Genomic DNA, 11261 nt, shown 5'->3' on the forward strand with positions numbered 1-11261 from the left:
TTACTTCATGATGGAGACTTTGTTTTTGTATGTTTTGTCACCTTTTAAGGTTTTTACTTGTCTGAAAACTGCTTTAAAATCACTGAAGTAGAAAGCCTCCAAGGAACCAAAAAGACACTTGACACAGTAAAATAATCCACTTTTTAATTGAGAAGAGTTTGAAATCTTAAATTTTGTAGGTTCAGAGGCAGTTATTGATGGAAGACTTAAGTTTTATTTGATTGTATGCCGTATTACTGCTGAAAACCACAAACGTAAAAAGAAAAATGTTACCTGAGAAACATAAAAAGCAAATGGGTGAAAAATTTTGTCGAATTTCAGTTTCATGTTATGCGGTTGAATTTTTGTGACTTTTATGTAAAGTGTCCTTGTAATCGAAAGGATCAAAGCGGAGCAGAGTCGAGCAGAAACGCTTTTAAAACTGCAGTTTTCGCTTCCAAAAGGCCCGATTGGCACGTCGCTGGCGTCTCGCTTCCCCGGCCTCACACGGATCGGATGTAGTTGGCGGGCAGCATGCCCCGCTGGCCCGTGCGCTGGTTGCATCCGAACACCCAGCCGTCGTCGATGGGCTCCACGTCTGAGATCAGGTCGCCTTCCTGGAGGGAAACCTCGTCCGGCTCTGCCGCCACGTAGCTGTACAGGGCCTGGTAACGCTTCTGGACCAGCACAAGCAAACAAACGGACGACAATACCATCAGTTTGCCAGTTTTAGATTTAAATAAACCTGATAATGTAAAAACTAGAATAGGGGTTTTCAACCTGCGGCTCTGGAGCCACATGTGGCTCTTTGGCAGTGGCTCCATGAAGCTTTCAGTAACTGAAATAAACTTTTTATCAGCATGACTTTAATCTCTGGCGGTCTGTTCTACTCGATTCTGTCAAAACTGTCTGAAAAATGCTGGAAAAGAAGGATGAAAAAGATAAAATCATTTACAAAAGCAGCTGAAAACGTATAAATGTTCACCACCTGAAGCTGTAAATGAAACTTATACAACAAAAGATACGGTTTTTGAAGGCGTTTGATATCGGTCAGGCAGAGTGTGTGTGATCAATAAATGAATGTGATCTTGATTCAGTATAATCCCTCAGTTTTTTTCATATGCTCCTTCAGTAATGTAACCTAATAACTTATTCAATTATTGGTGAGTTATGAAGTTAATTTCCTAACATTTAGACTGGTCAAAATGGTACAGGCTGTTATTACATTATCGCTTGCCGTGTTTGATGACTGACTAAACTTTATGTCTTCACTCTGTCCAGCTTTACTGCTGCTGGAAACCTGAATTCATTCTGCACTATAATAACTGACTGAACCTAAATTCACTTTCAGGGGCCGGAGCAGCGGCGAGCAGCCCGAAAACCTCACAGCAGGAAAACCTCGAACACAAGGTAGAGATGAAGCGCTGCAGAGGATGGATCGATGCCTGCAGGCTTTAATCAGTACGTCTGACCGAGTGATTATTGAATATTAGAGAAGGATTAAATGAGTTACACTTGGAAATAACCCTCATGAATCACACACACGCACACACACGCTATACCCTCACCCCTCCAGCAGGCGGCGCTGCAGGACCAGGCCTGAGTGGTTGACTGGCTCCCACAAGGTTGGGTTGCTGGCTTTCATAATCTAGAAAACACACATAAGTTGAATGTTGGAAGGTTTTTTTTTTTTCTTTTCTTTTTTTTTAACAAGAAGGAAGTGATAAGAAAGTGTGTCACCTTGTCTGTTTTCAGGAGGAGGTGCGTCGCTTCGGATCTTGCTCTTCTCAAACTCTTCGTGGTACTTTATCTGCACACACACACACACACACACACACACACACCACACACACACACATTTAATTTTTCACCTAAACAAACCCCCCTTCTGTGGGAAGTCAGTTCACCATTTTAGGAGGTGCTGAGGGGAAACAGAGGAGATTTCTGAGCTGCAGCAGGAACACTTTCAGGGGCCAGAATCCACTTTTTCTTATTTTAATAGTTTTTTTTTTTTTCCAAGAAATGAAAACACATGTTTTTTTTTTTATCTTTTACTGTTGAAAAAGAACCACTTTAACTGAGATACTAGAGATCCTCCAGAACAATCTCCCATATTACTGACAGATGAAAGCGCTTTCGAACTGCACTTAACAACAATACAAAGCATTCAATGCTACAGATGACTTGTGGAGGTCTTTTATAATCAAAGTATGATTTTAAATATCGAAGCTTCTGTCAGATTTTTATGAGATAATCACTGACAGACACAAACATCCAAAAAACACACTGAATGAATTGAGGTGGTTTAGCGTTGGTGCATGATTGTGCAACACACACTCGAGTCCAGCAGAGGAAACAGAACGCAAAGACGTGTGCACGATTAATCAAAAGGAGGAGAAAACCGAGTCTCACACAGGGAGGCAAGGGAGCAGCTCTGTGTGTCCTCAGCAAACCTCGGGAGGAGCGAACGCAAACAGGACTGTGTGGGAAACGGTTTGAAGGGAAAGGAAACAAGCACAAATTTAAAAAAAGAAAAAAAAAAAAGAGACAGAACTTTGGAAAAAAAATCTCAGTTTGCCCTTCTGACATAAAGCTTATCATCCGTCATTCCTCTCTGCAGCCAGCGCTCTCATGAGAGAAGTGTGTGTGTGTGTGTGTGTGTGTGTGTGTGTGTGTGTGTGTGTCCACAGCTGAGAGACTTTGACCATATAGGGCAGCCGCTCTTCACTGGACGGGGAGAAATGCCTGAAATGTGCCTCCGACATCCTCTGCTGCTGTGTGGAGCTCTTTCCTCTCTCTGCTCTCGTCCAGACCCTGAGAGATGTTCTGCTAAAACATCCACCACCAGCAGGGTTTCTACATCTGCTCTGCCTGCACCGTGTTGTAGCTGCACATGAGAAACAAATCAGACGTTTCACTGTGAAAGGAGAAAGGATGTGTTCCCTCCTCCGAGCCAGCATATTGGAAATAAACACACACGTCGGACCAAGAAATCTACTTTTTGCAGCAAATTCAAAGTTGCATGAATGAAAAGAAATGCAAATCTTTCCACAGAGTGATAAATATTCTGTCCAGGCCTCTAACACTGGTGATTTATCATATCTAACATATAGATGTGTTTTTATCCTATGCTGTTTTTAAACATATCTTAAAAGTAGTGGACTAAACTGAGGTATCAGTGATGCTCAATGAAAGCTAACAAATTAGCATGAGCCTGGAAGCCTTTCTGGGGGGGGGGGGGCGGGGGTGTATAATAACCCAGAATGCAACAGCTAGAGGAGATGTTTTTTGGATATTTCACTGCATTTTGCACCAGAAAGTTTTATTAAAATTGACTTTATGTTGAGACTATAGTCACTTTCAGTCATAACCAGTTGTTTTCTGCAAAGATATCGACATTTTCACCAGGTGTACTCTGCGTCACAACAGAGAAGAGCTTTAAAATTGAAATGTAAAGGTTATCGTGGCGCTATTTTACCACTCCAGATGGAAGTGGAAAGTGTTCGATCCCCCTGCTGCGTACATGACCCCTTGTCTGGTTTGGCTGGTCTCCACTCACGTTGCTGATCTGGTCCTGCGTCTTCTTCAGCCGGGCCATCTCCGGGGTGTCGGCCACCACGCTGAACCCTTTCCCCTTGTTCTTCTCAAAGTCCTCTTTGTAAAGCGCCTGCAGACACCAGTCAGGTTTCATTTGGGAATATTTGCCGAGTATAAAATGTGAAGATTGATGCCACTCTGTGGTATTTCGTACCAAAATCAATACTTTTTGGCCACTAAATGTTGTTTTTCCTGAGCATGCAGGTTATCTCTGGATTTGCTCCAAGTCTACAAACACGTTTGAGGTAAATCATCATTACAAAACTGCAGCACTAGAACTAGTTACTAGGATTAAACGTAAAAATGTCAAGCTACGGTCTTTCTCCACCATTTGAATGACAAATATTTCATCTTATTCTTGAGAAGCAGACATAATCAGGTGTGAGTCATGTCTTCAACACATTCTCTTGAGTGGCATCAGTCTTCTCACCGTGAGTAAAACATTCCAGTCAGATGGAAACAGTTGATTTATTTTAATTCATGCATTATTTTAAGAGCAGAGAAATGGGACAATGCTGCATTCAGTGCCTGTTGGTAACACTGAGACCACATTTCACTGTCAAAAATCTGATGATAAAAATATGCAACAGAATTAAATCCTGTTTTCACAGATAGACTTGTATTATTATTTTCTAATTTTAGAAGTACAAAAACAGTTTTGATTTGATAAATAGCATAATTTTTAGAGCAAATCCTACCTTTCACTAGCTTTTCAGCTAAAACTCTAAAGTCCAACTTGAACTGAATGCAACATCGGATCTGAGCCACTTGGAAATGATCAGGCAAATGTAAAAAAAAGAAAGCAAACACAGATCTGATGGGAGATCATGCAGACATGCAGACTTTTCGTTGAGACGCCACTAATCTAAAACTTCTACAAGGCCTCTAAAGAGGAGGAAGACGGTTGTTAAACGGATGGACGGAGCGTTATCAGACGGTTTGGATGCTCTGGGACGTCGACCGGACGTACGTGGCTGATCTGGTCTTGTGTCTTCTTCACTCTCTGCATCTCGGGAGTGTCGGCCACCACGCTGAAACCTTTCCCCTTGTTCTTTTCAAAGTCCTCCTTATAGAGCGCCTGAAAATCCGTCATTCGTCAAGGAACCTCAGGCCGCTTCTCATCATCATTATTATTATTAAGCTCTCGACCCGAACAGGGCCGTGTTCTTTTAAAATGAGCACAGATGTGTTTTTACAGAGTCTGAATTGAAAATGCACACACACACACACACACACACACAAACTCATTCTGTGCTCAAACATGTTCAGAATGCTGGTCAACGTTATTTGTAGGTTTAAGGACTCGGGGAAACACATGCGATCCTAAAACATGACAAAACGTTTAGGTGAAAGTAAATCTGAGATACACACACACACACACACACACACACACACACACACACACACACACACACACACACACACACACACACACACACACACACACATTGACTCATGTTCTCGCTATGAGGAACACGCTGCTTCAGTGAGAGAGCGCAGCTGCCGAGACTTTTATGGTTATAAACAATGAAGTAGGTCGCTTGGATGAAACCAGAGGAAAGAGCTGTGAGAGGAGAGAGAGAGAGAGAGAGAGAGAGAGAGGAGGAAATGGCTTTTGGTGTGAATTTGATGACAGTTTTAGGGATGTTACAAGACTGTTGGAAGTCGTCCTCAACAAAAATGGAGTCTATTTAGGCCATTTTGTGCGATGAGATCAGTAGTTCTCATGCTGAAATGAGGGTGTAAGACTGTCTCAGACACTATTTCAATAGATAAACCTTAATACTAACACATTTGGTCACTGCACCAGGTTTTTTTTTTTTTATTTTTAATATGTTGTGTCTCATCTAAAACCAGCTATAAAGCCACATCGCTGCAGTTCAGCCACACGCCACTAGTCGGCGCTACAGAGCCGTCGGACAACAACACGACTAGACTGCAGTTTTAGCAGCAAGGCAGGAAATGAAGAGTACTCTCACAATCGTAACTGTTTTCTAAACCTGTTTTACACCAGTACACATGAATATTTTCATTTAGTTGGCAGGATTGCTTAAAAACGATGTAGTTTTCACGTTGGTCAACATTTTCAAAATGTTGCCATGTAAACACAAAACTTTCCCAAAACAAAAACGCAAAAACGATGGGCTTTCACTTGAAACGTCACGCAAGCAAAAGGCGTGTTCATCTTATTTTCAACTCAGAATCTGCTACACAAAATCTGCATGAAGCTAAAAATCCTATGAAGCCGTTTCAAAGCCGGGAATGTCGAGAAACCTGCACAAAGTTAGATTTCCTGAGATTTTGCCAAAATCCACTTGGTGACGCTGCGTAAGGACATTTTCCTCTTCAGGCATATTGAAAGATTTAACCGTACAGCCACAAGTGATTGTTAGTCTTCCAGAAAGTGCACCCTTAAAAGGCTAAGTGACTTTTATTTCTACCATTTTTTTTTTTTTTTTTTTTTTTTTTTTTTAGAAGAAGAAATCCCCAGCTTTACTTTAAGCAGACAATCCCTCAGGTCGAGTTTGGAGTTTGAGCGAATCTCTTTCATTTTGCGTGACTGGCAGCACTTAAACCTTTGATGGGGTTAAAGTGCTGGCATGGACGCTGTGATCAGATTACAGTTTAAAGATGGTGAAGAGCGGGAGGGAGGGCGGGTTGAGGTGGTGACACACGAGAGGCTGAGCGGAGGAGAGTCTTTTCGAACCTGTAATGTGTCTCGAATGACTTCCTCTTCCTGAGGAGCCTGAGGGCATCGCTTCATCCAGCGCACTACTGCCTGCATGGACCACGTCCTCTACAACAGCATCGTCTAAGCTCCTTTCAGTTTGTGTCCTGAGTCCCGGTCCAGATTCCCCTGGTCCCGGTCCAGATTCTCCTGGTCCTGGTAGTTTTAGAGTCGACAGTCACTGTAATAACAGTCCCACTTGGTTGACTGTCTGTAAACATGTCTGTGTTCTCCTGTTGTTAATGTTTAGAGTGTATTGTTCTCTGTGTGGTTTCACTACAAAAACAAACCACAGCACCCACTAGTGGCCCAACGTGAAAACTACATCATTGTCAGTGTTTCTTTTGTGGAAACAAGACATCATTTTCAAAATGTCGTGTAATCCTGAAACTTTTTACCTGAAATATTGTCATTTAAATACAGTCTCAGTTTTGTGTTGCATCCACTTTTCTTAAGTTTAGTTGAAAAATCGTTTTCGTGAAAATGTTTACAGTTTTGGGTGGTTTGACGGGCTGGACTGGAGACTCTAGCGCACCAGTTTTAGCGCACCAGGCGTCTGTTTGACACCCACCCTGCAAATATTGTGGACTTCCTGCTTCATGCTCATCAGCCAATGTGAAAGTCAGAGTGAAGGATGCTAAAGTTAGATCCTGTGTCTCCACCTGCCCTCCTCTTTGTCGTGTCTCCTTCCACGCCGTTCTCTCGAGTCTCTGGCCTTTTGGGTTTTATGCTGGGAGTTTATTATTTCACTGAAGGAATCCAGGTGCCGTGAGCTTAGAGCTGGGCGGGGTGACGGAGGCGAGCGGAGTGGTGGTTACATAAGGAGATTAGGTGAGTCCTGAGTCCTGAGACCTGAGCCTGGGTGACGGTGCGGCTCGCCGCCGGGCTCACCTGACTGTTGAGCATGCTCTGTTGTTTGAGCCGCAGGTTCTCTGGAGTGTCCGTAACGATGGTGAAAGAGGTTTTAGGATAATGCCTGTCAGGATGAAGAGGAGGAAGAATCATTCATTCACCAAAACACCCAAGCTATAACTGGATTTTGCGCATTTTGCTTTAAAAAAAGAGGAAAAAGCAGCAACTTCTACCCATCCTGGATGGTCTAAGTTAAACCAAAACTCCTAATGGAATCAGACACAAACAAATTATAATTTGGAGGCATAAATGATTCCTCTGTTTGAGCTATAGTTTAAACATTTTCTACATTTCTTACCCCAAAAAAAGTGATAAAAGCAACAAACTAAACATAAAAGAGCAAGATTTTAACAGTTCAGGTTCCACATACAGTCCAGATTCAACTCAAGTGGCCAGACTGGTAACATGGAGCCCTAAAATTTCACTTAAAGGTGCTGTAGGCAGAATTTGGCATCTCCGCCATCTTGCTTAGGGTTACCTAAGCAAGATGGCGATTTGACCCATCTAAGATGGTGATTTGAAACCCAGCACAGCCAATCCTGTCCTGTTTTCTCTGACATCACGCCCTTACGCAAGTTAAGCCCCTCCCACAAGAATGTGCGACGAACGCCCCTCGACCAATCACGGTTAGAGCCTCATGGGCTCTTCTGATTGGTCAAAGATACCTGGAGCTGTCGAGATTCCTTTTCAGCTCAGAACAGAGACAGATGGAAACGCTGCGCCTTCGCGGTAGTGCAATTATGCTACACTCCTAAAGGATTATCAATGGATACTCTAACATTGAATCCAAACAAAACACAGAAAAATTTGCAGTGACTAGCAAAATCCTGCCTACAGCACCTTTAAGATGCAGAGAAAACACAATGCAAGAGCCTGAGCCACTGAAGCAAACTGTTTGGAAAGACTCTCAGAAGAGAAATCTTTCCCACTTGTTGACTTTAGACAGAGAAAGTGTCGTTTCAGGCTGAACGCAGGAGTGAGGTCATGTGGTTTCAGCCTGTCTGCTCACATTTCCCTTTTCCATCTCTTCTCACCTCCGGATCATCTGTGTCTCAATCGCTTCAAAAACAAACGCCTGCTCATGTCGTGACGAGTTTGGTCTGTGACCAAATGAGTTCTGACCTCCCAAAACACGTAAGATCATGATGCATCTTTTGTCACACTTTTAGAGTGATCAACTGCTTTCTCCTAAAATAAAGTTTACAAATTCCACTTCTATTGACGCATAAACACTGAGACACTTTCCTTCCCTGCTTTAAGACAGGAGAGGCCCAATGAGGACCGATAACTAAACTCTTTCTGCAGCAGTGCGGACACTCACATGGTGCAGTAGGGTTTCTTCTCGAAGCCTTTGTAGTTTGACATGCTCAAGGCCATCTTGCACACCTCACAGCTGAAGCAACCTTTGTGCCAGTACTGCAAAGACAACGTCAGAGTCCATCACCATTTTCACGCACAAGGAAATATAGGCTACTTCTTACCAACGAAAACTACAGTGAAGACAAAATCTGCAGAGGTTTTATTCTGTGTATGGAAAGATTATCTCGATGCAGATTTCCTCGAAAAGAACTTCAATCTTCTTGAAGCATTACTGTGCCACACAACCTTCACTTCTCCATGTTTATCTGATCTAGGATCAATAAACCATGTCAGATTTGATCATATCTTTAGATGGCGCATCGCGGCCATCACGTAAAAGCACGGGACAACCGATATCTGTCCTTGTATAGTCAGTTTAGAATGCATATTTAAAGCTGTGGGAGGTCTCCAACTTCCTCTGGGAGCCTTTTTACAATGTCTGGTCACTTAAAAACAAACATGGAATGACCCGAATGTCTTCTAAGATTTTATTCATGTAAATTGAAAATAGAATTTAAATATACTTGTATATACTGTATTTTCAATATTTAAAAAAACGTCTCACCCTTATGCAGAGTGGAAAAAAACCTGTGATGAAGTTGCTGTGTGTGTAAGGGGACATTCTCACAATGACAAGCACGGTGTTCATGTGGTCTGTCTTTTCTTTTTCGGTACCATTGCATGTTCGAGGAGAATGTCTGTTCAGGATGTGGTATTACTGCTCTTCACTTCCTTTGTATATATTTGTCCAACTAATCTATGAATTAATAAATAATGTGACATTTTTTAAATATTCTTTAAAACATTAGAACTACGAAATACATGTATATTAAAAAGAAATTACTAGTAATTCAGCATGCCAAATTAAAACACACATTGTATCCATCATTGATCACATTAAACTTTTTTTTTTTTTTTTTTTTGCAACAAATGTGAAAAAATAAACATGCAGGAAAAGCATGCATTCTGTCATTCAGTTAATGTCTTGCACAAAAGTGTTGATGTCAGGTATTTGCAGTAACTTACCTTGTCAAGGCAGTTGATTTTTTCTGTTGGGTACACTGGCTTATTGCATCTCCCACAGGGCGGATTCATGGTGGCCCCGGTGCTCCAAAAAGTGTGAGATTAAAAAAAAAAGTGTGAAAAGCCAGTGAACGAGGTAATAATGGGAGAAGTCTTGGTGGGAATCTGGGACCCTATCAGCCCTCCAGCTTTCCTGCATACATGAGAATTAATTTATGGAGAATGCTCAAAGTGAGGAGGAGTCAGGCGCGCATCGTGATGCCTTCACGGGCCCTGCGTTTATTACAGCTTTATCTGGCTTTATTATTAAGAAAGCAGTTCTTAATAATATGGTGAAAATACTTGAGTGAAAATACTGGATTTAACAGTAATTGTGTCGCAACTTGATAAACTTTATGGCCTTTTGTTACCGGGGGGGGTGGGGGAGGGGGGGGGTGGACTGAGGATATATCGTACGATATTAGGAAGTGCTAATTAATTTTACGAATATATATAAGAACATATATAAAATATATATAAAATTTACCATTTTAAATCCACCCCGTAGCCAGAGCAAGGGGAAATTTTGCCTCTGGAATTAATTTTTTTCTATACATCTAAAAAATAATATTAACAAATGCTAAATTTCTGAGCAGTACCTGAAGGCGGCATCGCAGGCGTTCACGGAACTACAGTAAACACGACTTTTAACCCCACGATCTGATGAATGGCAATAACACCGCGAAGGCACAGCAATGCTATTTTATATAAAGATGCTCATGACCAGAGAGCTGTCATCTATATTTTTTTATTTGTTTGTCTTTCACACATGTCGAAGTTTATTTATTCAAATTCTGAGGTTTTTTTTTTTGTAAATTAAGGGGAGCAACATTAAACATGAAGCAAAATATTCATGGTGTTCTTCAATAAATGAATACAAAAATAAGCATTTGTTAGGAACAGTCCTATTACAGACTGTTTATATCAGTATTATGATGGCATACTTCGCCTGTGCTTGTGCATCGGGGGTATAGCTCAGTGGTAGAGCATTTGACTGCAGATCAAGAGGTCCCCGGTTCAAATCCGGGTGCCCCCTCTTTTCTCTAAATGTTTCTGTTTTTCTTTTAATGTGCATGCCTTGACCCACAAAGCTTACAAAATGTTCAACAAACGCTTTTATAGTCTGCTAAGAGTCCACATACAACACTGTACGAACATACCAATCTCTGTGACACGGAGCAATGCTGCCCTCTAGAGGTGGAGCTCAGACTTATCGATGAGCCGCGTCTTGATGTATTTGGGTTGGTAGTTTCGTTTGACGCCACCAGAGGGCGCATCAGCACCGCCACACTGCAGGTCAATTGACAGAAACTGATATCTTGAAACTGAAATATCGTCCTAAATCCTGACAGAAACTTTGGATTAAATACGATTTAAGCGCTGGATTAAGACAGGGTGGTTTCCTGGTGGTTTTGTCGCGTTTTCCTGCTGAAAACTGGTGAGTTTCCTCATGAAGTCCTCCTCATTAGCCTCTCATGTGTTTCAGGTGGGATCTGAGACCTACGGTTTTCATCTGAACCATATAATTTAGTTTAATGACCAAAAAATGTCAGAAAATCAACACTGAGGATGATGTACAGTTGTTAATTATTGAATTTGCCTCATTCAGTCCGTCTGTGTTGTG

The 11261-nt window shown here is 41.8% G+C and overlaps 1 protein-coding gene and 1 non-coding gene across 4 annotated transcripts; one reads left to right on the forward strand and one right to left on the reverse strand.

Annotated features, from left to right (window-relative positions):
- Positions 1–122: 122 nt before the first annotated feature.
- LOC115393260 (LIM and SH3 domain protein 1-like) lies at positions 123–9780 on the reverse strand. Of its 3 annotated transcripts, XM_030098147.1 has the most exons (8): positions 9602–9780; positions 8538–8632; positions 7196–7280; positions 4547–4654; positions 3539–3646; positions 1720–1789; positions 1548–1627; positions 123–656 (listed from the first exon to the last, which is right to left on the reverse strand). In XM_030098147.1, exons 1-8 carry the CDS (start codon positions 9668–9670, stop codon positions 483–485), a joined length of 789 nt encoding a protein of 262 aa, XP_029954007.1. In that variant the 5' UTR covers positions 9671–9780; the 3' UTR covers positions 123–482. The 3 variants fall into 3 exon arrangements, with proteins under 3 accessions (XP_029954007.1, XP_029954008.1, XP_029954009.1); XM_030098148.1 differs by lacking the exon at positions 4547–4654; XM_030098149.1 differs by lacking the exon at positions 3539–3646.
- An 821-nt stretch (positions 9781–10601) lies between these two features.
- trnac-gca (transfer RNA cysteine (anticodon GCA)) lies at positions 10602–10673 on the forward strand. The gene has a single exon. It is a non-coding gene; the product is annotated as a tRNA-Cys (tRNA).
- Positions 10674–11261: the final 588 nt, after the last annotated feature.

This window comes from Salarias fasciatus, chromosome 8 (assembly GCF_902148845.1).
Source record: "Salarias fasciatus chromosome 8, fSalaFa1.1, whole genome shotgun sequence".
Taxonomy (NCBI): Eukaryota; Metazoa; Chordata; class Actinopteri; order Blenniiformes; family Blenniidae; genus Salarias; species Salarias fasciatus.